Source organism: Gorilla gorilla, chromosome 19 (assembly GCF_029281585.2).
Source record: "Gorilla gorilla gorilla isolate KB3781 chromosome 19, NHGRI_mGorGor1-v2.1_pri, whole genome shotgun sequence".
NCBI classification, from domain to species: Eukaryota; Metazoa; Chordata; class Mammalia; order Primates; family Hominidae; genus Gorilla; species Gorilla gorilla.
This window is the reverse complement of record NC_073243.2, coordinates 82,238,592-82,266,461: the sequence shown is the minus strand read 5'-3', so window position 1 is coordinate 82,266,461 and position 27,870 is coordinate 82,238,592. Positions and strand designations below refer to the sequence as shown.

The following is a 27,870-nucleotide window of genomic DNA, read 5'->3' as shown; positions in this document are numbered from 1 at the left end:
CATCAAATCAGTAGAAAGGCAACTATGAACTAATAAAGAAGAAGTATTTGCTGAGGACTTATTGTGAACACATAGGCATGGTTTATATTTTTAAGTAGTGTATTTCTAACATATACAAGATTCAATATGACTTCTGAGCAAACTTTTAAAATATAAGACACCTTTAGGAACAGATAGGTCAGTTCACAATTTCTAATTTTACTTGAAGTACTGCTGGTAGGCTGTACTGAATTTTTTCTACCAAATTCATTTACACTATCTCCTACCCTAACTTCTTTCCTCAATTCTACGTCCTCTCTAGTATCCAGCAACTCCTCCTCCATTCTTCAGAACTAAACACATCTCACCATTCTCATTTTTTTAAAAAATCTAATTCGCTAACTCTGCTCACATGATTCCTTGCTCCTTTATGCCTCACAGATGATGTTTTTATAGAATACAAAAAAGAGAGAGATCTTTTAGGTAGCCATGTAAAATTCAGGAGGAAGACGCAAAAAAAGTCCATATCAAATATCTAGTATTCATTGCTGAGCACATTGCAGTTATTCAATTCTTACTGAATGATTGAGAAGTCTAAGGGAACACAGCTAAAAGAGAAACTTAAAAACTTACATCTCCAAAAAAGGATTAAAGTTTGAAAAAAAAAATCCCTAGGTGATTCTGATATGCTACCTCTTAAGCCAAAAAACAAAATGAAGTACATTTGTTTAAGTATACTTAGAACCTTGGGAAGTACTAATTTTCATTTTGGCAGTATGTCACCTGGTCAGTTATTTTGGATACATCAGTTTGACTGCTTTATAACTGTTCCTGCATGTAACAATTCTAAAAAGCTACTGCCATTTTAAAATTTATTTTAAAAGCATCCCTTTAATTATATTTGTAAAGATAATCCCTTCATGAACAAAGTAACATAGTTCTCACTACAAGATTTCATTATAGTGTATGTATGGATTTAGTATAAAACTAACTGAAGGGGCAGTCTTCAGATGAGGCTGGATAAACAAATACACCAGAAAGGCCCTAAGAGAACTTTGCACAATTGAAAATAGTTATTAAAGAACATTCATTATGTTATTCTAAGCTCACAATAATATAGTCAATATACTAGAAAACAAAGCATTAAAAAGAAATAGTATTATCTTCTAGGAATTTAATCAAGTAAGATTATAATCCGCCATGCTACTTTTTTTTTATTATTATACTTTAAAGTTCTAGGGTACACGTGCACAACGTGCAGTTTTGTTACATATGTATACATGTGCCATGTTGGTGTGCTGCACCCATTAACTTGTCATTTAGCATTAGGTATATCTCCTAATGCTATCCCTCCCCCCTCCCCCCACCCCACAACAGTCCCCAGTGTGTGATGTTCCCCTTCCTGTGTCCAAGGGTTCTCATTGTTCAATTCCCACCTATGAGTGAGAACATGCAGTGTTTGGTTTTTTGTCCTTGCAACAGTTCGCTGAGAATGATGGTTTCCAGCTTCATCCATGTCCCTACAAAGGACATGAACTCATCCTTTTTTACAGCTGCATAGTATTCCATGGTGTATATGTGCTACATTTTCTTAATCCAGTCTATCGTTGTTGGACATTTGGGTTGGTTCCAAGTCTTTGCTATTGTGAATAGTGCTGCAATAAACATACGTGTGCATGTGTCTTTATAGCAGCATGATTTATAATCCTTTGGGTATACAGCCAGTAATGGGATGGCTGAGTCAAATGGTATTTCTAGTTCTAGATTCCTGAGGAATCGCCACACTGACTTCCACAATGGTTGAACTAGTTTACAGTCTCAACAACAATGTAAAAGTGTTCCTATTTCTCCACATCCTCTCCAGCACCTGTTGTTTCCTGACTTTTCAATGATCGCCATTCTAACTGGTGTGAGATGGCATCTCATTGCAGTTTTGATTTGCATTTCTCTGATGGCCAGTGATGATGAGCATTTTTTCATCCACCGTGCTACTTTTAACCCTGATTTAACACTGGAGAGATCTTCTAGGTCAGCTGTAAAAGTCATTTCCAAATAATCATTAGTACAATTTGACCAAGCCACTAAATTTTTCAATATCCATTCCCTTTAAAATGTGAAAGGTGATACAGGTTTTGGTACACTATATTTTTACTCACAGGCAGCCAAAACTGATTTAACTTATATTCTACTCTCATATGCCCACATGAAACTTGGGAATCAAGGATATATCCTTGACTGTTTTCATTCTCTCTTACCCAATCTACCTACATAGAATCACTAAACTATAACCAGATTAATCTCTCATATTTGTTATGGGTTTCCTTCGCTACAATCCCCCTATCTTAATTGAGGACCTCAACACCTACTGGCCTCCTGAGCCTCCCTTTTCCTGCCTACTATCCAAAAATTTTTTTACATATGCATAAAACATACTCCATTACTAAGTAACTTCCTGGCTTCTCGTCTTTAAAATAAAACACAGAATTCTTAGTAAGGCATATCCATTCCTTCATAATCTGTAGCCTGCCCCTCTCTGTAGCTTCAGACCTTTTCGGCATGCCCCTTTTCCAGCCTATGTTCTAATAATCTAAGCCATCATCAGTTTCCAAAAATCAAATTGTTGGCCCAGACTCCACAGTATGACTAACAGCCTTCAAAACTTAGCATATCTACTAACCATCACACCTAGGAGGGCTCCTGACTTACTGTGCCTCACCACACTAGTCTAAATTAGTTGACCACCCCTACCACCAGTGCTCCAACTGCACCTTGTTTATCCTGATCATAGCACTTAGATATTGTAACATAATCTCTGTTTACCTGTCTATAAACTGTATTAGACTATAATATGGGTGGGCTGAAGTCTTTTATTTCTTTTTCTTTTTTTGTTTTTTGAGATGGAGTCTCGCTCTTTGCCCAGGCCAGAGTGCAGTAGTGCTATCCTGGCTCACCGCAAGCTCCGCCTCCTGGGTTCATGCCATTCTCCTGCCTCAGCCTCCCAAGTAGCTGGAACTACAGGCGCCCGCCACCGTGCCTGGCTAATTTTTTGTATTTTTAGTAGAGACGAGGTTTCACTGTGTTAGCTAGGATGGTCTCCATCTCCTGACTTCGTGATCCGCCCGCCTCTGCCTCCCAAAGTGCTGGGATTACAGGCGTGAGCCACCGCGCCCGGCCTGAAGTCTTTCATTTCACCATCTGCAATGCCTTAATAGCTCCTGAGAAAAGACATAGGAATCACTCAGTGTTTGACGTACAAGAGAATGAATATGAGATCATGACCATGTTCACATCACACTGGGTATTTCACATTTCAAATATTAAGACTAAGTAATGGGTCTTACCTAGACATTACTTTTCTTTTTACATTCCAATCTACAATATCCTTACCACTTTATTTCTGCAGAAAAGCACTTTCTTGCTTTGTTCTGACTAGTCCATGAAATCTCAAAAGCTGAGAACCTCTTCAGTTTACAGTTGAAGACATGGGCTTGGGTTAAGAATTGGCCTAAATGCCACTTGGCTAATAGCAGTTTAGATCCCATGCTAATTTTACTATATAATACCTCGAAATGATATATACAGTTTGAAAAGCCACAATTGTTTATCATCAAGAGGTTAAAAATATATAGTAAAAAGAGACCATAGGCACAATAGTGGGAAAAGGGAGCATTTAAATGACCTAATAATATTCATAGAAAGTGTGTATTCTATATGAAAAATACAATGAATCTACTGAATGAATTAAGATGTGAATGAAAATAAAGATTATAGCAGAATAAAATTAGTTTTGGAAATATATATTAAAGGCCATAAAAATGTTCAAACATTTTGGCCCTACTTCCACTTACAGGATTACTTCCACTTAAGAGATTCTACTGCAAGCGAATAAAGCCCCTAAAGGGGGAAAAAACTACATATAAAGATGTTCACTGCCTCATTATTTATATAGAAAAAAAGTAAAAGCAAAAAATACGCAAGAATATAATGAATAAATTATGGTTCATCCACTGACAAAATACCGGGCAACATTTTAAAGAATTATGAACATTATATAGAAAACTAGGAAAATCTTTATGATCCAATGTTAAAAGAGGAATAAATTTATAGCATGAATATATATATTTAACCATAATTACATTCATTATAAATATTTTTATGTAAAAATTTAATAGGAAACTTAGTAGGAAAAACATAAAATTTGATATTTTTCCCATTTCCCAAACAGCATGTAGTTTTTTTTTCACATTGGTTCTACAATTGAAAAAAATTAAGAAAAGTCTTCAACTTTGAAGCTCTTGAAAATTTTTAAGTTCTAAATTCCACAGTTTAAGCTTAACATATCAGGAAACTATATGTAGTTTTGGCTTCCAAGAAAATAAAGGAATGGATTGTTACTGAATTATAAAATTTTTATAAAACACGCTAAAACTGTGGTGTTTATCTTCCAGTTTAAAATATCAGAATCATAAGAACCATATGATAATCAGAGTAGATGGCAATGTGGCTCAACAGCTAGTTAACTAATTATTAGAGATTCAGATACTGAACTTCATACTAGGACAGTTACAAGCTTATTGTAAATTATATGTGATTTTAAATTCTAGTTTTTAGACATCCTCATATGAATACGGAGGACAGTGCAGTGGCACCCTGACATATACTAAGAAACATGAGTAACCGGAAAGATTGAAGAACTGTAAGAAATACCTCTTTCCCAACACCTCCTCCCAGTTCTTAATATGAGTATCTGGATTATGCAGATCATTTTAGCCCCAAGCCTACAATTAGTTCTTTAGCAGTGAACATGGGGGTTCAGAAGTAGAGCCAGAGTGGAAACAAGAGTAGAAAGAACTCAAAACACTTCTGTATATAGATCTTTCTCTTATCCAACTAAACAAACCTTATTGTCCAGATAAAAATAGTTAACTAAATTACACCAATTCTTTGCTGTCAATGTTGTCCACCATTTCTGGGTTTCATGTTTTCTTTCCTCTATAAAACTTGCTCAGTATTTAGCAAGCCCCACCCATCTTCTGTCACTCTAATTAGTCCTATGTCCCCAAACTGATATATATTCAAATTCATTTATTCAACAATTGTTTGTTGAGTGCTTACTATGTGCAAGCCACCAAAGGGATCCAATGACTACCAAACTGGGTCTCCCTTCAGCCTTTGTAAACTGCCTTTAGATTGATTCTATTCATTCCAAAATATGGTACTTGGCACTAGAGCAAAATATAGCACATATTGCTTCTTTAGTTATAAACTCTAGATATAACGAAGAAAATGCTTGCTTTGTTTTTCAAGGCAGCATTACATTTTAAAATGCCCTTTACAAAAGATGCGCTCAGGATTATTTAAACTAATAATTTCAAAGCAGACCCTTTGGCTCAAACTGTGGGCTGGAGGGGTAATTTCTTATTTTAAGGAAGAAATATCATAAAGTTATACAAAACCATGAACATTAATTTCCAAACTCACAAACAAGCAATACTGTTACATCTAACTCCTGTCATTAAAAATATATGCATGCCTAGCACCTGAATGGTATCATATCCCACAGCATTTCTTTAGTTTTCTGTTGTTTGCAATAAAAGTGAAAATGTTATTTAAGTAAACTTGTTCCCACAGTATAGGAAAGTCAATTCAAAAGTCCTTCCTTTAACTTTCCTTATACATTCCCATTTTCTCCTCTACCCTGCTCCAAAACACATAAACACAAAGTATTGAAATGAATATACAACTCCATGAAATGCAGTATTCTAAAAGCAAGAATGGAAAGATAAAAAATTAGTTAAAAAATGAGTTCAAGTCTTCCAGCTGATAAACTGGGCTGTAAGTCAAAAGTCCTAAATTTTAGATATAACAGAACACAGTCACATTTAGGCTATATAGTATCACTGTTAATAAGGATTACACCTTAATTTTAAATACCAGAGCCCAAGCATAGAAGCAAAAAGTATCCAATACTAAATACATATTACTTTCACAATTACCTCTAAATCTTTCTTAAAATACTAGAAGTTATTAAATCTGAGAAAACTGTATGTTCAGGACCTCTCACAGAATCAAAACACTGGGGGAGGGGTAGATTCAAGTGATAATTCAGGGAAGTGTTACAAATGTCAGAACTGGGTGAACAACTAAACTGGAAGTATGGTAAAGAAGTGTCACGGATTATCCCAAATTTCTAGTTTAGGTAAATGAGTTGATAGCGAAAACATTAACCTACTTCATGTATTTTTTAATAGTTTTCTTTCTTTGGGTGACAGGTCAGAGTAAGGAAGAATTAAGGAATGAGTTCAGACTTACATACTATGGAATTTCTGTTATTCGTGGGACATCAGGAGGTACCTGGTAGACAGCTGGATCTGGCTCAGAAGAGAAATATATTCTGGAGATAGATTCGTGAGTCATCAGCATACAGGTAGCATGTAACAAGTCATGTGAATAAATGAGATCAACAGGAAGGGAGAACAGAAATAAGTTTGAAGCACCTCCTGGAGAATACAAATATTTAAAGGGGTAGGTAGAGGAGCAAGACCTAGCAAAAGACTTAAAAAATGGGAGGTCAAAGACATAAGCAAACAACAAGAGAATATCCCAGAGATGAAGCTGTTTCAAAAAGGAAGGGGTTGGGGGAAAGGTGGTCGAATAAAATGTCCAGAAAATTATTCTTTTCTCATTATCTGCCCCCAACTTTCAGTAAAGGGCACTGCTTTTCTAACTTTAATCATTGGAAGAGAGGCTGTGACTGTTACTCACTATAATCTATGCTCTATTTTTAGCACAAACTTACAAACACTAAACCTAAAGCAAATGTAAACTCAAGTTTTTGGTGTTACTGCACCATCCCTCATTTTTTATTCTAGTTTCTATGTGCTATATGTTCAAAATGCAAGATGCTACCTATTTTAATTATGAAAAAGAGAATAGGTCTATTTCACATGCTTGGTAGAGAATTAAACAGCATTTACTAATATAAATAAATGCCATATAATAATGTCAATTAGACTAGATTTGGGGGGTGAGGGTTAAACAGGTAAGTAAAATTTGGGGGGCGAGGGGTAAAAATGAGCAAGTAAGATGTTCAATAATAAGGCAGCTGCCAAAATCTGAGAGAAATATCTACCACTGTTCAAAGTACTATTTTTTGATAATACTCTTTCATAAGAGCTTCACCAAAGTTAACAATTTTAAACTTCAGTCATTGACAAACTACTGATACATAGAACATGAATGAATCTCAGAAGCTTTCTGCTAAATTAAAAAAAAGACATAAAAGGCTATACATGATTCAATTTTTATGTTCTAGAAAAGGAAAAACTATAGAGACAGAAACCAGATCTAGTTGCCTCGGGCTGCAGTAGGGGCAGGAAACTGATTACAAAGGGATACATGGGAACTTTTGGGGGTAATGGAAATATTCTGATTGTGGTGGTGGTTTTAAGACTGTGTATGTTTGTCAAAACTCATCAAACTGTACACCCAAAAGACTGAGTTTTACTATATAAATTATACCTCAATACACCTGACATATTAAAAAAATATTTCAGTCATCAGAAAACTATTTTAACTGAACAGCCTATTTTCCCCCAATGACCTCTGAACATTTTATGGGCCTCCTGCTCCCCAAAGGGTACCCTGCTTCTGCTGGCTTAATGTCTCAGAACTTTGGTGTCACTGGTCTCAGACACCACTCTGCCATCCATTATCCAGCGGGTGGTGGTCTTTTGGATAGTTTGCATGGAGTTGCTGCTGTCCAGGGCATCATCAAGACTGAAGTTCTTGCCATCTTCAAGCAGGTGGTGGTAGGTGGCGCTCTCAGCCTCCAGCTTGACCTTGATGTTCAGCATGGTCTCGTACTCCTGGGCCTGGTGCTGCCCCTCTGCCTGGGTCTGTGCCAGCTCTGACTCCAGGTGCAGCAGGATTCTGTTGAGCTGCTCTATCTGCAGGGCACAGCAGGTCTCCACCTCCCTCAGGCTGTTCTCCAGAAGCTGGCCTTCAGATTTCTTATCGAGTCCAGATGGATCTCCAAGGACTGGACCGTATGTCTCAGCTCCGTGAGTGTCATCTCAGCAGCTCCGACCTGCGCGGACTGAGTGGTGACCACTGTGGTGCTCTCCTCAATCTGCTGAGACCAGTACTTGTCTAGCTCCTCTTGGTTCTTCTGAGCTAGCTTGTCGTATTGGGCCTGTATGTCTGCCATGATCTTGGCGAGGTCCTGAGATTTGGGAGCATCTACCTTCACGGTCAACCTAGAGCTGGCGAGCTGGGCTTGTAGGCCTTTTACTTCCTCTTCGTGGTTCTCCTTCATTAAGAGCAGCTCCTCCCTGAGAGCCTCGATGTCTGTCTCTAGCTACAGCCAAGTGACATTGGTGTCATCAATGACCTTGCAGAGCCCATGGATGTCGTTCTCTATAGACTGGCACATGGCCAGCTCTGTCTCATACTTGACTCTAAAGACATCAGCAGCAAGATAGGCATTGTCAATCCGCAGAACAATGCAGGCATTGTCCACAGTATTTGCAAAGATCTGAGCCCTCAGATCCTCGATGGTCTTGAAGTAATGGCCCCAGTCTCTGACCTGGGGTCCCTTCTTCTCCAGGTGCTCCCGGGTGTTGCTCTCCAGTCTCTAGTTCTTGGTCTCTAGGCTCCTTACTCTGTCCAGGTAGGAGGCCAGTTGGTCGTTCAGGCTTTGGAGGGTCTCCTTGTTCTGGATGCCTCCCATTCCCGCCAGACCCTCGGCCATTCACTTGGCCAGGCCCCTGGACCCCAAGCCGCCGCAGAAGCTGGTGGAGCAGGACACGGAGATCTGCAAACCAGAGCCCCTGGCGCCTGCATAGACGCTGGCTGCACTGCTGACCAGTCAGGCGCCATAGCTGGGTGGCAGGACGGAGCCCAGGAACCGGTAGTTGGTGGAGAAGGTGGAGCAAGTGGTGAAGCTCATGCTGTCCAGGGAGGAGAGCGAGAGGACAGCACTCAGGCTTTGCTGACCCTGAACAGCATTTTTTATGTGCTGTTAACGTATTTCTCATTATTTAACTTATCTGATTATATATAATACTTAAATTGGCAAAAAAAATTAGAACTGCAATAAATCCAAAGATTAAAACAAGAAAGTATTTAGATACTTCACCTCTTGCAACACTCCAGTATCTTACTCCAATTATACTGCCTAAGGAATCAGAACAAAAAACCCTTCCTGTACTTCATGATCCTCATTAACAGCTTAAAAAGGAACTTTGCTTTAAGTTTTTCTTTATTTTTATAGAGTTATGTACGTATTGTTAGGGATATATGTAAATAAAATATTCCTACCCCCAAAGCAAGAAGCCCTCAAGGACACGGCTCTACCTAAGAAAATTATATTTTGAAATTAAGAGAAATGTACTTGCCATTCACTAACCTTAGATTTAAAAACATACGTTTAAAAAATACCACATGGCTCAATTCTAACTAAACAACAAATATATATTGAATACCTAAAACAGGAGCAGCACTGTGATGATGTTATAGACATACAGATGAAGATAATACAAAATCTCTCTGCTTTCACAGAGCTGATGGTTTAGTATGGCTGACGAATATAGGAACAAATTATTTTATCAAGAGATACAAGTAAAAAACTGTACAAATGCTATGAAATGGAATGATCAGGGAAACTTTTGTAAAGGCAATGCTTTCTCTTTCTCCTCAGAAAAAATTTCTGGTCCTTGAGCTGACATTTTGAAAAGTAATATACGTCTATAGAAGTGGGAACAATACACAAATATATATTTTCATGGTTAATGTCAATGCTTTTCTACCAGCAATTTATTTTGAACTTAGGAAGATCTCAGAATTTGAGGCCTCTGAAACTGCTCTGGGTTTCATCAGGGAAAGTAACACATTACAAGATCATCCACATTAACAACAAATACCTATATTAGCCACAGTATGTAAAAATTTGCTTTGGGGGAGATGAAATGGACATTGATAGTGAAAAGAAGAGATACATAAAAAAGGGGAAAGAGAAAATAGTAAAAAGATTAGTAGAGTTAAATAAAAGCATTATGTCATGTGTGTCTTTCAGGATAACTTGAAGGTAATGTTATGGAATAAATACTAGTTTCCGAATTCTTTTCTTAAAGGGGAAAGAATCAGTAGTTTTCAGGTCATGACATTTCAGCTTTCAATCTTAGAGCTTTCTGAGGTATATGCAGAATCCTAGGAAGAAATTTTTTCATGTGCATCAATTTTAAAGAATAGTATTAATAAAAAATAAATAAATAATAAATGGAGTTATGCCCAACTTAAAACCATGTAAAACTTCAACTTGGTCATTACCAAAAAAAACCTAAATTACATAGAGCATGCACTCAGACGATCGATGTCTTTAGCTCAAAACTGGCAACCCACAATCTGATTCAAATAAAGACAACTAAAGGCAGGTTTTAAAATACTGAAAGGGTTGACAAGCAGCAGTGTTGAGAAAACTCTGTAATGTATTTCCTCACCAGGATTAAAGGACATTTTTGCTTTACAAATACCAAATTAAATATCATAAATATCAATCATAAAGACTAATATTTTAAAAGTAAATTATAGTCATAATTTAATAATTTATTAGTGTTTTAGACATTTGTTAGTTTTAATGTATCTAGAATAGTATTTTTTCAATAGTGCTCATATAAAAATAACTGTGCATTTCACCTGCATAAGTGACCCAAATATGTTAATTCTAACAAAAGGAAATCCAGCATTTTAAAATTATGTCACAGCTTCTGCATTTCTCAGGAGAGGCAAAAGTATATATATAATTATTTTAATAAATTAATATTGCTAATTTCTGAAAAAGTTTTTCTTTTCTGTCAAAGGAGAAATATGTACAAAAGAGAACTCAAAGGAAATTGGTATATCCATGTTAAGAGATATGTCACACATGTAAGATGGCAAAGCAATTTACCTACATGAATTATTTTGAAAATTCAATGCATTCTTGGGAATTTTTTTAATGCTTAACATTATTAAAAGTAACAAGAGTCACAATAAAATCACAAAAATACAGTTAATCTATAAATTAGCATGACTGATCATTTTTTAAAATTTCAGTATTGTTACAGCCTGAGAATAGCTTTTGCCAAATTTTCTAAAGCTACTTATTCCACAGATACCTACATTTAATATATTCCACAGTACCTGCATTTAAAAATCAATATCCTATTTATATGCATATTTGAATATACAAACATTTTGTGTACTATACATGAAGTAAAGTAACAAGGTGGTTTTTTTTTTTAAAAAAAGACTATAATAAAATAATGAATCAGCTATAACTGACCAAAACGTTTTAGAATTACTCTTGTAAGCTCCACAAGAAAAACAGTGTCACTAACTTCATAATCAAGGCTACCCTTTCACCAAAAATTGTATTATAAATTTTGAAGAGCCAGGGTGGTAGAATGTAAAGAACAGAGGTTTTAGAATTAGATACATTTTAGCTGGAATCCTACTTCTAACACTTGCTAGGTTTGCTACCCTGAATAAGTTTCTTAAGCATGATGAACCTCAATTTCCTCTGTAAAAAGAGAACAGTATCACTAACTTCACTGAGTAGTTGGGTGGTTCAAATCATGATACACAGTATCGTGGTTAAGGCTTATGGGTAAAGTATCAACTCTGAAATCCTTTCTCCACTGTCTTGAACTTATTAGTTGTGTGACCTTGGGCTAGTCACGTAATCATTCTATATCTCAGTTTTCTCATACAACTAACTTCAACTTCATATTCAACTTTTCAATACCTTGAGGAACTGAAAAACCTTTTCCCTCGCACAGTTTCTGTCACATGGAAACATTCAATAATACTACATATTACAAACATAAAGCACTCAACATAGTGCCAGACACAAAAAAAATCCCTAAACTAAGTTTCAAGTGATGTTGTACAGTATCTAAAACTCAAATTCACCCCAGAAAATAAAGATTTGTCATAAAGATGAGAAAAAGACTATTTCAAATGTGCTAAAGGTATTCACAAAAGGAATTCCTATAAGGTTGTATGTAATGGCAACAGTTCTGGAATAAGCGCACAACCTCCCAAGTTGATGACTATAATGATCAACATTCTCTGGCTATAAAAATACTGAAACTTTACAAAATGATCAGTCATACTAATTTATAGATCTAGCTACTATCGTACAATTGGTCATATACATTTCTATGAATGAAATGACTCTCTAAAGCTGAACTTTGTCTTTCTAACAACAGATGCTTTGACAAACATCTTCAACTCAATATAAAATACTTAAAAGAACTAAAAGCTTCACAGACTGCTTAACAAAAATTGTTTTAAATACAAGATGGTAAAGAGTTATAGATTTTTAAAAGTATTATAAATACAGAATATATAGCCTGAATTCTATTTCAGCTTCTCTGCCTGAAGTACACAATTTTCTTGACTAAGTGACTGGCAAGTATCACATCAACTAACACCCAAATGATAATATTAAAATTTCACTGAAACTAGATACATAGAATCCTGAATCCATAAGAACAAATGTAAATCAGACTGATCATTTACTAATTGTAGGACCATGGGCAGTTTTCTAAACCTTTCCAGCCTCAGTTTCCTCATCTGTACATTGTAGATAATTATTGTTTCTACTTTTGGGCATGTTAAAAGATTAAATGAGATATTATGGGGACAGACTTAACTCCTGGCAAATAAGTCCTCAAAATCTTATGTGACAAAATCTTAGCTGGCAATGCTACATCAAGCAATGATCTCTCCTAATGATATAACTTTGGGAATAAAAAAAAAATGCCTTAAAACATAATGCAATTTGACAAAACTCAATTCAACAAAACTGACTCCAGATTTACACCAAAAAAAAAAAAAATTACACACAAGACAAATACCTAAAATTACTTTTATTACTTAATTTATTTGGGCAAAATATTCTAAGCACATAAAATACCCTTTAAAATTACAATGATGGCCTTAAGAGACATGGAGTTTAAAATTCCTTTTAAATCAACCAGAAACACTAAAATCCCACTCTATTTTCATACCAGGAAAATACAACCAAGAAACAGGTATCCTCTCTCTCAAAGACAAGAAAAATGCACTTTGAACTTAGATAATTGAAAAAGTAACAAATGGTATCAGTGTCAGCACTGAGCAATACCTAGCTTCAAGACCAGAGCTCACACATTTCTTAAAGCAACATAATCTAAGAAAACGCTAGTGTCAGGGAATCCCTTATCCTCCGGCTGACTTACTACATGAATCTACACAAAACATATGGTCTCTTAAGTGTCAAGTATTTCATTATTAAACGGAAATCATGCTGGTCACTTCTCTCACAGGGATATCAGAATATTTTTAAATGAACTCAGGTCACCTTGAAAAAAAACTACTTTTAAAATACAAAGAATTATTATAAACGACAACCGCTGAAAAAACGAAAAACTTTGCTTAAAAAGTCCATTTTAAAACAATTTTTTAAAGGCTATATAAGACCATAAATTACCACCAAACCTAACCTAGTATGCTCAGGATATTAAAATAAGCATGTTCAACTGAACAGTTAATTGTCAGGCTTCTATAAAGGTTCCCAGTCAATTATTTCCCATTCATTTTTATGGCAAGTAAATGTGATAAACAGAATTAAAGTTACATTTCTCTAAAAGGAATTACTGTTTACCTCACACTCCCTAATCACTTCACATAAAACTGAAATCTTAATTTAAAATTTTAGAATTTCTTCCAAATTATGCTTTTCCTGATAAGCACCAGAAAGGAGGATTAAATGAAATTAAATAAAACTCAAACTCCTGGTTTTTATTTACTCTTATATTATTAATTACTACATCTTATTTTGAGAAAGTAAAAATACCACAATGGGGTATATCAAACATGTAACACAGACATGTTCAAATATTTCTATGACAGTTTGATGATGGATTGGTACCAAAAAATTAAATATGAAATTAGTTGAGGAAGCCTTAGAAAATACATTTTTCGGCTGCAAGTAAAGAAAATTTTGTATTGGTATAGCTTTGCTCTTATTTTTGAAATTTAATAATGATTATTATGAAGAACCCAGTTTACTGCCATAGTAAAAACTTTCACTTTTCATCCCTAAAAAGAATCTCAAGTAGACAGTTTTTCTTTTTTCAAGTAATGTATAACTTTTCCTTAAAAGCAGAAAATATTATAATGATCTCTAGAACAGGTTCAAAAATGTTCTCAAATAACTTTAGTAAACAAATCGTTGAATAACTTTAAAAAGGAAGCATCCTATATACACTTCTCAAACATTGAAAACTATCTATTTAATGTTCAACTCTGATTTACTTTCATTATTTACTTGAAATCTCTTTTCAAGTATCAAAAGTTATTGACAACTCTTCAGAGTTAAGAGAAACAATAAGCGACATTGTTGAAATTTCCTTTAGGTGCATGAGAAAATATTTCTCCAAATAATATAACTAGGATTATAAGGTTACTGGAACACTTCTGATTTCTCCTTTCACTGAATTTTAATTTTTAATGGAAATAGATGATTAGCCACTAGTGAATATTCCAACCAACAGAGGGGAAGCAGAACACTCTACATACACTCTTTAGGGAAACAAACTATTCTCTCCAACTAGGTTATCAGAGATTTAAAGTTCAAGTTTAAATTTTACAATTTGAATTTTACACAATGTTTTCTCCTTTAAAAATGACGTATTTAATTGGTTTGGACCAAACAAAACATATTTTTAAATTTAAAGAAATGTTTACGCTATCATAATGAAAGCTATCACACAACCTATATTACTCACAAATTACTAAATATGTAGAATTGGGAAAATAAGTTGGGAAGAACTAATTCACTATAACAATTCCAAAGTCTCAGGAAAAAAAAGAATCAATCACATAAACCCATCTCTAACACACTTATTCAAACATCTGCATAAGACAATCTCTAAAAATAAGTTGCTTCAGTTCGTGAAAATTAAGCAAGCACAACTCCTCTTTCTATTATCTTTAGTAAAAATATGTTTATCCCTTGAAATAAAAGTTGTAGAGACAATCACAGGAATATATGAAAGCCTTTTAAACATTTATAATGAAGCCCTTAACACCCCCATCCCCAAAAAAGCAAACCCTCTGCTTTCTTAAGATGTGAAGTATTCCTCCCGTCTGCATTCCCTCCCTGGCATGCCCCCCACTCGCACACCCCCCCACCCGCAGTAGGCCTGAGGCCCCGTAGCAAACAGTGTCTAACAGGAGCAGGCAGCACAAAGACAGGAATGGGAGATTAGTGGGAGGGAGGGAGGCCGGGATTGGGGCTCAGCAGGAGCTTCAGGCTTTTTAAAATTCAAACTGCTCCCTGACCAATACAAATCACGGACACGCTACTGACTACTACACGGATTTATAGCATTAAAAACATGCCTAGTACGTGACAGCTATATTAACTTCATTCTTTTAAACATTTATCCGTACGTTTGCAGGAAATGTGAAACAATTTATTGTAAGCAGGACGCTAAACTCAAAAATAACCTCCACAACATAACTTATTCTACAGTGACAATAATTTAATGACACAAAAAATATGAACCAATGTAACAAACGCTAGTAAAACAAGGGATTTCGCTGAGCAGTGCTGCTTCATTTTAACCAATGAAAGTTTTCCTTCAGCGAATATGAAACAAAATATCAAAACTTGTAACCCAGGTACACTTTTCTAGCAATTTGCCTGACTGAGGAATTTTAAATTGGTATTTCCTCCTTATACCAACCTACATTACAAACGCCTCCATAAACAAGCTCGAAACACTTAACTTACTCATGAACTAGAACTTGTCAAGTTAGAACTGATATTTTTCTCCAGCATTTACAGATACATTTGACCTATTAAAATGACACCTCTCTCATTACACAGTCAAACATCATGGCACAAACAGCCAATGACAATCCTGGGACCTCAAGAAGAACTGCCCTGACATGAAAGGATGGCACCTTCTACAATTTTTTAACCTCCCAAGGATTTTAAGTATAACTTAATTTCTTTTTTGAAAAAAAAAAAAGAAAAGAAAATTGGTTTTACCCGTATCTCAGCACAATTCTCAGAACACTTAAAATTCTTTGTATGCTCCTACACGTTTTGGTCAGGAAGTACCTGAGTGTTTTACGTATAGTCGCTTAAAAGTGCCCTTACATAACGCATACAAATAGAAAGTGGCAGAGTAAACCTGTCAAGTACTTTATACTTGTCTTTGAATAAAAAGTCCATGTGCAACAACACACTGTCAAAACAAGATAAAAGCTCTTGGGGAGGGGGAGATGTGCAGTGTCTACCACAGTATGTTTTTCTGTATTAAATATTCATGTGGACGATTTAATTCTTTAAAAAAGAAAATGAGTCTTTATGAACTTTCCAACGTCCAAACAAGTTTTAGAAAGAGAAAGAATTACCACTGGATCCGCGTCTGAGTATTTACGTTTGTCTCACTAACTGAAACTACTTCCTCCCTTCATGGGGTCACAGGGGGAAGAAGGGGGGTTGTTTGTTTCACTGGGACGTTCCCCACTCCCAGACCGGGAAAGTTGTAAATATGGGGACGATCAGGGCACATTTGCTGTTAGTTGTATTGTTTCCGCCTCCTCACTAGCTACGGCTCCACTCCCGGGCGAGGCCTGTCACCGACCAGCAGTCGCTCCGCTCAGCCCGGAGCTCTCCTAATCCCCGAGCTCAAGTAGATTCTGCTGGCCCGCGGCCTGCACTCTCCGCCGGGCCTACGCCTCCCCGGCCGCCCGGCAGGAGCCCAGTCTCCGCCACCGGAACCGGCCGGGAGAGGGTACAAAACCACCGCTACCCAAGGCGGCTGCCACCAGAGAGGAGCGAACTCTAGACTCGCCTGTGGAAGAGACCTGGGGCCGCTAAGGAAACGGCGGGGAGGGGAACGAGGAGGAGAGACGCTGAGGACCTGGCGCCGCCGCCGCCGCCGCCGCCGAAATAAAGAGCAGGAATTTACCTGGGCGAATCGGCGTCTGAATCCAAGGGGAGGCCGAGGCCGCTGTGGCGAGAGACTATAATCCGGGCCGGGAGGGGGGGTGGCTACGGCTCCTCTTCCGTCTCCTCAGTGCGGGGAACATGTAGAGCCGGGGGGAGACCAGCCGAGAAGACAAATCGTTGCTTCTTCTTCCTCCTCCTCCTCCTTCTCCCACATAGAAACACTCACAAACACCCGACCACGGGCCCGAGCTACCGGGGGGGCATCGCCGCGGGCCCGGGAACCAATTCTCCTGTCGGCGGGGGCGTCCCTCCCTGCGACTTGGTGGTGTCGGGTGAGTCGGTACCGACGGAGGGAGGGGGGGGAAGGCGGGGGGAAGGAGCCCTGTGTGTGTCTCTCTCTCGTTCCGTCTCTCCCTCTCAGAACAAAATGCCGACCGGAAGTGCAGCTGCAGGAATGACTCCCTCCGCCGGCGCCAAACACTAACAACCACCCCCTCTTCCCCACTCCACTTCCGCCACCGCCGCAGCCGCCGCTGCCGCCACTTGGGCTCGCGTCCTCGGCCGCGCCGCGCGGCACCCGGGCCCAGCAGCCGGGAGGCGGCAGCTCTCCTCTACGTCCGTCCCCTCAGGGCGGCTTTGGATGTTGCCAGTATTGTCGATGCTTCAGAGCGACGTTTGCCCTGCGACACAGGCGGGCCGGCTCTCCTCTGTCTTTATTTTCCTGGAGGCCGACAGGAGCGGGGCCCGAGTTCGGTGGTGGTCGTGAGCGTGGGGAGCACTCAGGCCCAGACGGGCTCTCAGGTCGCCGACGGCGGCGGCTGGAGGCCGCGCTGGCTGTCCCAGGTCGTCGTTAGCTTTAGGGAGCCGATCTCCGGGCGGCTCCACAGAGGACGCCCGCGATTCGACGGCAATGATGCCCGTTTTAAATGGTGTCCCTGCAGCCGGGTGGATGGATGGATCGTACACCTTGCCTTTTGAGAGCCGGGACCTTACGCCCGACTGCGTGTTATTTCTGCGGAATAAGAACGCAACCTTTGGAGGTGAAGACGACTGTCGGCTGGATTGAATTGGAATCGTGTTTGTGATGCGTTTATTTCTGGAAATACGCGGTCTCCGCTGCTCTTGCTTTTTGTCGGCAGAGGTTTGGGTTCTTCTCTAACCGTCAGGATAAAGGCCTGTAGGCGACGCTGCGCGAGCGAGAAGCTCGCCCGCGGCGGCCCGGCTGCCCCCCTCTACGTGTGGGTGGAGCCGAGCGCGCGGGGAGAACCGCCGGCCCCGACTCAGCCACCGGTGACTGCGGGCGACCCGCGGGCCTGCGGCCAGCTGATTTCAAACATCGTTTTCCTCTTTAGGTTCGGAAAACTGAGGCGCTGGACAAGGCTGGAATACAAAATGTGATTATACGTACAGTACTATGGTTGTTGTAGTTTTTAAATTGTAAAACAAGAAGTGACCATCGTTCCACAGTTCTCTATTAAGTTTGTGTAAATTAAAAAGGGGCTATTTTCGGTAAAAAGTGCAGTAGGTAAGCGGAATGCAACCTACTCAACCGGGATGAAATTCGTGTTATATGAATTGTATTGTGTATTTGTATGTGTACCAGTGCGCTAAAAGTAAGTAGGAAAACTTGCTTAGATTACTCCTTTTGCCTCAGGCCACTCAGGGGGCCAATATCCTGTCACTCCTTTTCTCTAGGCCCTGCGAATGGCTTCCCGTCTTGAGGGGAGTGAGCCAAAGCCTTCACTGCGGCAGAAGTCCCCCGCGCGCCGTTGAGGGTGGGGGCGGGCCTGCCCTGGCATCCTTGCGAGTAGGACTCTTCCCTGAGCGTCGTCCATAGGGCTTGCTCCTTCACCTTCAGGATTTTGCTCGTGTCACTCGGTGCTTCCGCGGCTACTTTTAAACTGAAAGTTCCCTAGCCCCCTTCTCATTTTATCCTTTGGACAGTCTACATATCCATACTTGTTTATCTTCTTATCTCTCCTTCCCCAGTGCAATGTAAGCTCTAAGAGGAGAAGAGGTTGTGTTTTTCTTCACTGGTGTTACGGCCCCCGCCTAGAATGCCACACAGTAGATGCGTAGTATGTGGTTAATGAATGAATGACGATTATAAGGGCCTTGATGCGCCCGCATTTCTGTCTTTAATATGTACTTATATGCTACAGAGAGCTTTATAAAAGATTTAAAAAACGTTTATTATAGAATTCTATAAAAATATATTGCTTCTAAACATTGGAAAGCCCTCCACAACACCAGAAACCCACAAACGAGGGATAAAATTTGTTTTTAGGCTTCTGTAAATGAGCATGCCCGAGGACAGTGCATCAAATGATCATATCCATACTGGGCCGATTATGTTTGCTCTTCTGAGTCTCAAACTGCATTCGTCATCTTGTCGTCCTCTGTCTTGCAAAATACATTAAAAGTGAGAATTTGGTTGGCTCAGAGCAAATCCAGCACTATTGGAAAAGTTCATTCAGCAAGTATTTATTGGGCACAAATGGGTACCAGGCACGCTAATTCAAAAGGTGTGTGTTTCTGAGGCTAGAAGGCCTTACATAAAGGACCACATATGACTACTTTGGTTGCTACTCAATTATGCTGTCAAGCAAAGCAAATGTTAGTGAAATTTATTTTTAGTTTTCTTCTGAAGAAAAGGTTCAATGAAAGCTGAGGTCAGGCTTGGTGTGGATATTTTAATTCACCATTTAGTTTGCTGTTTGCTTACACTTAGGTTAGCATTAGATATACTTAATCATGATTTTTGAGTACTATAAAACCTGAGAAATTTTATTTCCTAGTGGCTGGAAAAACAGGCTTTTTAAATTAAGTAAATATATCAGTAAGCTAGAAGCTATGCAATAAGGCTTTGGCTATGGTATTACAAATTTTCATATTTCATGTATTGAATTTTTGGACAAGAAAAGACAGCCTTGATAGGTATTTTATAACCGTTAATACAATTAATCAAACATTGTTTAGTAAATCCAATCGTCTGTTCATTATTATTTTTCCCATTAATCTTCAGAACAGCTTTAAGTTAATACAGATGGCTCAGAATGTGTTTTTCACTCAGTTTCAAAATACCATTATTTCAATTCGCTAATAGAAGCACAATTATCTTCCTGTCTGCTTTCTTAAATGTTACTGGTAAACTAGTAATTTTGCATGTCCAGGTAACTGCAGCTGCTACAGTCAATCTGCTTTGGAAAGTCTTGGCATTATTGTGTCATTTAATTTAAAATTTTTAAGTTTTTTTAGTTTCTTCCCTTATTGAGGACTTATTAGGCACTAATTAGCTTTATGCTAGACATCTCATGCATGGCAGTGAATGAAAATAACACTGCCTTTGAGGGTTTTAACTTGTATATAGTTTATACCATTTTTTTCCAGGTTATAGAATCAAATTGTTTCAATTCATATCACAGTATTTCTCTATTAAATCAAATGGTATTTTGCTTGCATAAATTTAAGTATCCAAGTTGAGATCTTACATAGACTCTGTTAATCTAATATTAGTGTTTTCTTCATTTCATTGTCTTGGGTTTTTTTTTCTTAATAATTATTTTTCCCAATACCATCCATTTGTTTTGCTCTTACATTTTTAAGTCTTTTATGTTCCAAATCAGGTGACTTACATCCTCCACTTGTCCATTGAGGATAGCCCAGTAAACCTTTATTCTGACTTTAAATTGCCTCCTTGCTTCAAGAACTGAGTTGCATGACTCAGTTTTCTTTGCTAGAAATATCCCTGGATAGTCTCGTATGTATTCTTGATCAATGAATTGCAGAAGATTTGATTAAAAATTTTAAATGGATTTCAGGGATAAACTATTTGTATCAAATGTCATCACCAGGAATTTCTACAACTGAAAAATTTGAATTGTTATTTTTATTGAAGAATATTTAAGATAAATGCAACTTGCTATAAAATGATAGAAATGAAAAATTTTAGAAAATCATTTTCTACTCACTGTTTTATGCCTGCCAGTTATCCTTTGTTAGTGATAAAATTGTCTCTTATGGGAATGAATTTGTTAAAGGTAGAAAAAAAAACTGGTAGTGTATGTATGTTTTATAGATTAGACACTACCAAAATTATTTAACATTTAGAATAATTAAATTGCTTTCAGGATGACAGATGACTTAAGAAACTGATGAAGAGTTAATTAAGGATATTGATTTTTAGGGCAGAACTACAAAATTATCAAATCACTTAACACTGTAAATATGTTCCTGTTTCAGGTTTTCAAAGTAAATACCTTAATCAAATTTGGAAATAGTATTTATGGATTTTATTGAACATAGATTATCTATTTTGTTAAAATTATAGAAATGAACAGTTCTTTTCCCATGGATGCCTTTTTTCATCTTGGCCTATTCTGATCCTTTAAGAACAAGCTTTGTCCTTTCATTAATACTTCTCACCTATAATTACGAATTTTCTCTAAACTTGTAGATTTTATTATCCATGCCATCTATTTATAATCCTATGACACTCCTATATTGTTTATGGGTTTTTTTGTTTTTTGTTTTTTGTTTTTTTGAGACGAAGTCTTGCTCTGTCACCCAGGCTGGAGTGCAGTGGTGCAATCTCGGCTCACTGCAAGCTCCGCCTCCCGGTTCACGCCATGCTTCTGCCTCAGCCTCCCCAGTACCTGGGATTACAGGCGCCCACCACCACGCCCGGCTAATTTTTTGTACTTTTAGTAGAGATGGGGTTTCACCGTGTTCGCCAGGATGGTCTCCATCTCCTGACCTCGTGATCCCTCGGCCTCGGCCTCCTAAAGTGTTGGGATTACAGGCGTGAGCCACTGTGCCCGGCCTTACTGTTTATGTTTTCATGCATCTACCTTATGTTACTAAATCAAAGTGACCAGTTCCACATTATACTACAAGTTTCACTGTGTAATGCATAAGAATTACACAGAGGAAAGGGCCTCAAAAAATGCATGTCTGAAGTATTTTAATGTAAAATTATTTAAGACCATAAAGTTTCACGAAAGCCTAATCTTTCTGGAACCTACACATACACTGCATGTGAACCAGAGTTAAACTAGTCAAGTATTTTAATACTGAACTAATCTGGAAGAACATCATTTAAAAAATTACTGTATTTATGAAGGAAGAATATAAAATCTGTTAAAAACTTAAAACATCTAAAATAGGTATGAAGAGAGGCTTATGGTGCTCATTTTAACAGCATTCTTGAGTAGATTAGCTTGCAGTCAAAGCATCTGCTCCAGACCAGTGTTTTAAACTGTAGATTATAGTACCACTATGGGTCATGAAATTAATTTATTGCATTATGACTAGCATTTTTTATCTAAAATACAGAAAAGAATAGAAAATAAAAGCGTACATCACAGATGGTAAGGGTATGTGTTTTTAAGTAAACATTTGTTCATGTGTATATGTGTTAGATTACCTTGTAAAACATATTCCTTATTGTGGGTTACAGGCCAAAAAAAGTGTTTGTTTTTGTTTTTAAAAATCTACAGTTCAGATTTTCCTTAGAAAATGGGGAAAAAAGGAATGTTAGAAAGATCTGACTGCCTATGAACTAGTGAAGGATTTTAGAGGAAGTACCAGGCTATTTTAGAGATCTGATACTGGTTTCAGAAAGGTAATCTTAAGGCAAAGGGTAGGAAATAAAGTATGTTGTTAGTAGAAATGTCAAATACGGTTAAAGTTGTGAGGAGGAATTATTTTCCTAGTGGACCTACATTTGTTGTGTGTAGATCTGTGACTATTATTGATCTGTTGTAGCCCATTTTCCAATCTAAAATGTCCGATACAGCACAATAATAAACATGGGGCAAAATATATGTTTGTTTCTATTTCTTCCCACCTTCCCTTCAATCTTAAAACAAGTGTTTATTAATAAGTCAGACCAAAGCAAATTTCTATCTTTCACAGAGTAATTATCATAGGAACAAATTACTCCCTGAAAATGGTGGAAACTTCTTTCTCCCTCCAAAAAATAAACTTTCAGTAAGTGTTTTCTCTCTAGCCAAAGTAAATAATTTCTTAAATAGGTAACTCTCATTTGCCATCCAACTCATTCTGTATATTTAAATAAATGTACTTACACTTGTGTATAGGATTTAAAAGGGTGAAACTTAGGAAGGAAGGAATTGTGTATAGAATTTAAAAAGGAGGCATTATATTGCATGAGTAGAATGAAAAGTATCTAACCAGAAAGAAAATAAGTTAAGGATTATATTATACTGAAATATTTTAATACAATTTAAATATTTCATTACTCTTTCACTTTATTTGCTATTTGTAGATTTCAGTATTGTAATGTTGGCAAGTCTATTTAAGACGGCATTAATAAAAATTTTGTTTTTCAGGCATGTGATACCAAGTCCCTTTCCATTATAGATAAGTAAGGCCTAGGTTGGTTAAAACCTTAGCTAAACACAAAATTTGCTAGAGAATCAACATATAAGAAGCTCTAACTCCAAGCTTATTCACCCCAAACATTTCACCAATGTTAACACATACCCTATTGAACTAAGAAAGGAATTATATTACTAACCAGCAGAGGGAGCCAAGTCAATCATGAAAGGTAGGAGTATAAAGGAACATCATATGACTTCCTGTTTTGAATTTAACTGTATGGCCCCTGCTCACTTTTTGAGTTTACCAAAAAGACAGTCATAAGGAGAGAAAGGCGACCAATGTATCAAATAAGGATAGAGTGACAATTATAACTTAGAATTACCTTGCAGGAAATAAATTGGAAGAAAAATTGAATGCAGAACTATACAAGTGAAATGTCTCAGTATTATAACCCAAGATGGAAAAACCATGGAAAACAGTACCTTAATGCCATGATGAATTGCTAGCCAAATGTAACAGTGAATATTTCTTAATAATTCCATTTTCACTTAAAGTTGAAATTAGGCCATAAATAGACACATTTTAAAACTATAAAGTTGTACATCAAATTTATGTGCATTTAATCTAAGAAATAAGGGATAAAATTTAATAAAAAATTATTACAGTGAATTAATAAGGACATGATTTTTCAGCTTAAAATTAGAGAACAGAATTGTTTCCACTACTGTTTATAAACACAACAAATAAAGTAATATCTGTTTTGTGAGAGATGTTTGGAGGAATCTAGTAGCTAAGAGATTATGTCAGTTTATTTAATTTTGTCTAAGAACTTCAAAATGCCTGATAGAATGGGTGCATATTGAATGAATAGATGTGATCTATTTATTATTTGAAGTAAAAGTATAAGAGCTGAGCGTTAGCTAACTGCATCAAAATAAATGTAAAGACCCAAACATTTTTAGTTGAATAACCAAATGAATTAGCTAGTCTAGCCCCTTACTCGTTTCAAGGTTTGTGGAAACATAGCATATATACTTTTACTCATGTGTTTATTCCTTTCAAAAATATACTTCTTAAGCACTATCTCCATAGGACGTGGAGCATATCTTCATTATGAAGTAGACAAACTTCTTAAATTTTATTGAAAGATTTAATTTCATTGATATATGAACAATCATACAAATTCAGTATGCAACCAGTGATTTCAAGAAAGTGATACTTAGAAGCAAATCATTTATGGGACTAGACTGCCTTTAGGCAGTAGGACTAACAAATTAGGCACAAGATTAGAAATTATAGTTTAATAGTGATGCAGCTGGAGGCTACAAGATTCTGACCCTCCCTAACCTGCTCCTAAGATCAGTGCTTGAGATATTCTGCAGACCCTGCACTTGATGGATCAGCTGGCACCACCCAGATTAATAAATTGGCTCATCTGATCTTGTGGCCACCCACCTAGGAACTGATTCAAAGCAAGAGGACTGCTTCAATTCCCTATGATTTCATCTCCAACCCAACCAATCAGCACTCTCTATTCACTTGCCTTCCCCCACCCACAAAATTATCCTTAAAAACTGATCCCAAATGCTCCAGGAGACTGATTTGAGTTATAATAAAACTCCGATCTCCAGCCAAAAAAATAAAAAATAAAAAGCAAATTATTCGATTTTGAGTACTAGAAAGTAGACTGTAAACTTCTTGAAGCGTATATTCTTTTATAATGCTATACTGGCATTATTTTATAAATTGGCATTTGGTGTCAAGTCAGTTAATCACAGCGATAATATCCAAGATGTACAGCTCATCAGTCCTAGAGACATTTTTTTTTTTGTTTAAGACAGAGTCTCACTCTGTCACCCAGGCTGGAGTGCTGCAGTGGCGCGATCTCGCCTGCCTCGGCCTCCCAAAGTGCTGAGATTACAGGCGTGAGCCACTGCGCCCAGCCTAGAGACATTTTAATGCCAAAAAAACCTCAATGCCACCAGTATTACTACTTCTAATTATTTGTTTCCTTTACACACGAGTTGTGATGAATATGGGCTATTAGAATTGCATAAACAGCCTAAGCTTTTAAATGTTTCCACTCATGAAAAATAGCTATTATGAACTTTTAAACATTAAATTAATAAAGTGGCAATAGCTTTACCATGAACTATTCCTTATTGATAAACATAGTAATGGGTTAACTCATGTCAAAGTCCAATAAAAACTAGTAACTTTGTCACCAAAGTCAACATTTCAGCATCTATGATATGTAGTATAGGTATTTCTGTTTTATCTAGTTTTCATTTAAGAATCTAAAAGATTCTGGCTGGGCACGGTAGCTCACGCCTGTAATCCCAGCACTTTGAGAGGCCGAGGCAGGCAGATCACGAAGTCAGGAGATAGAGACCATCCTGGCTAACATGGTGAAACCCCGTCTCTACTAAAAATACAAAAAATTAGCCGGGCGTGGTGGTGGGCGCCTGTAGTCCCAGCTACTAGGGAGGCTGAGGGAGGAGAATGGCGTGAACCCGGAAGGTGGAGCTTGCAGTGAGCCGAGATTGCACCACTGCACTCCAGCCTGGGCGACAGAGTGAAACTCCGTCTCAAAAAAATAAATAATAAATAAATAAACTCAAAAACCAAACAAAGGCTGGTGAGAAAATAGCTCATATCTTGTCTTATTCCAGAGTAAGGAGTGGTGACAGATTAGGAAAAGCATCAAAAAAGTGACTTCCAGTGAACAAAATCAGGAAGTTTGAGTAAAGAATTTCTCTTTTGCTAAAAAATTAAATATAAAAGTTTAGTCAGGAATTTGTACCCACACATGAATACTGCTTTTAACATTTTTCTTCAGACATTTGAAATATTTTATTTTCTCTTTAAAAAAGCAGCACCAAAACCTAAATTTAATAGTAATGTTTCTGATTTATCAGCTTCTTTCCATCTTACACTGTTGAATTCTGTACTGCTTCTAAAGCACCTACAATTAACTCTACAAAAACTGCACAACTAACACTCGGCATTGCCTTCTTCCTAATTCTAACATCGACATTGATCAGCTTTCTCCAATACAGTCAGATGATTCCTTATAATCATATCTAGCCAAATGATGTAACTTTTGCTTGATGTATGGGAAAATAGCTTACATTATGAATTTAGAAGCGCTATAGTAGTATTTGACAATATAGATGGAAAAGTATTTTTAATTTAAAGAACATATTGCACATCTTTCAGAATTTCTGTAAAAACTTTTGAATGTCCATTTTGGCTAGGAGCTTAGAAATGATCATGCTTAAGTTTAATTTTGTGTTTACATTAAATCTTTTGGATTTTCATTCTGTATACAATATTGCTGTAAAACATCATAGTTGTGAAATCTGGCTCTTTAGGAGATGCTTACCATAAAACTGGTTTGAAAACTATTCTGACTACAATGTAGCTATTACATTCACTAATAAGAATTTAGTGTGCCTCTGAATATAAGTAAGTCTCTAATTCCCTATTTTTTTGGAATATTACTGTATTCTAAGAATATCAGAATATGAGCTTCTTAAAGATTTTGAATTAGCATATCCAAATTGACAGATAACATTCTTAGGTGGGGCGTGGTGGCTCATGCCTATAATTTCAGCACGTTGGGAGGCCGAGGTGGGCGGATCACTTGAGGTCACGAGTTTGAGACTGGGCTACAAGGTGAAACCCCATCTCTACTAACAATACAATAATTAGCCAGGTGTGGTGGCGCATGCCTGTAATCCCAGCTACTTGGGAGGCTGAGGAACAAGAATTGCTTGAACCTGGGAGGCAGATATTACCCCACACTCAACAAATAAATATGAAAGAACTTTACATACAGGATAACATCATGATAAAATTTGCATTTTAGAATAACTCTACAATTAACAATAAAAAGAAGTACCTATAACATTACCCCACAAAAGGGATAAGGTGTGGTGAACTTGGAAATTTCATACAATTTAGAAATATGTATTGAGCTGTAAAAATGTTCATATTTATTAACATAATACTTTCACATCTGAACTCTTGAGATGGCTATATATTGCTTTTGTAATTTCAATGAAAACAGAAGCGTTGGCAACTGAATGAAGGAAGGATGGAATGTAAGAGAGGGTGGAGAAAGGTGAATCAATGAGAAAGTTAATGTAACCAGTCAAATGATTTAATAATTTATTTTTTAGCAGCAAATCTCCTTAACAATAATACTTTCAACTTAATAATACTTTCATCCCACATCTAGAAAGCTTACAGCAAACTTTCCAAGTAGTTTGTCTGTTCTCACCCCAAGGTGCAACTCCAATGCAACCCACGCTTGCTGACCAATCTTGCTGCTTCACCTTCATCACTCCTTCTTAACACGTTTATCTTACTACCAACCTTCTCATAATATCTTTCCACTCACCATTGGTTCCCACCATCCCCACACATTTTGGTTCCTTTAAATCAAGGGTAAATATAGTCTTGATTGTTCATGTCACCTAGTGGTAAGACAAAAACTAGCATGACAGGGTGGAAGTGAAGATTATGCCATATTTCAGAGGTTTACA

General features: G+C 37.2%; 2 protein-coding genes and 1 pseudogene across 3 annotated transcripts in view; 1 reads left to right on the top strand and 2 right to left on the bottom strand.

Annotated features, from left to right (window-relative positions):
• The window catches only part of NIPBL (NIPBL cohesin loading factor), a 187,159-nt gene extending 168,954 nt beyond the window's left edge, over positions 1-18,205 (bottom strand). For both annotated transcript variants that reach the window (XM_019013452.4, XM_019013451.4), the window contains exon 1: positions 16,995-18,205. The gene's annotated coding sequence lies outside the window, so the exon portion shown is untranslated. The remainder of the gene's footprint in view (positions 1-16,994) is intronic.
• On the bottom strand, positions 1,371-17,000 carry LOC129528092 (keratin, type I cytoskeletal 18-like; annotated as a pseudogene).
• Positions 15,663-22,798, top strand: LOC101138935 (uncharacterized). Its single transcript, XM_019012993.4, has 2 exons — positions 15,663-15,693; positions 17,313-22,798. The coding sequence occupies exons 1-2, from the start codon at positions 15,663-15,665 to the stop codon at positions 17,951-17,953; spliced, it is 672 nt and encodes a 223-aa protein (XP_018868538.1). The 3' UTR covers positions 17,954-22,798.
• The last annotated feature ends 5,072 nt before the right edge of the window (positions 22,799-27,870 follow it).

Excerpts from the sequence above, each read along its gene's own strand:
- LOC101138935 (XM_019012993.4), top strand. The coding sequence starts at position 15,663 with ATGAAACAAAATATCAAAACTTGTAACCCAG. Across the intron at positions 15,694-17,312 it reads TATCAAAACTTGTAACCCAG|TCGGTACCGACGGAGGGAGG; the intron begins GTACACTTTTCT and ends GTGTCGGGTGAG.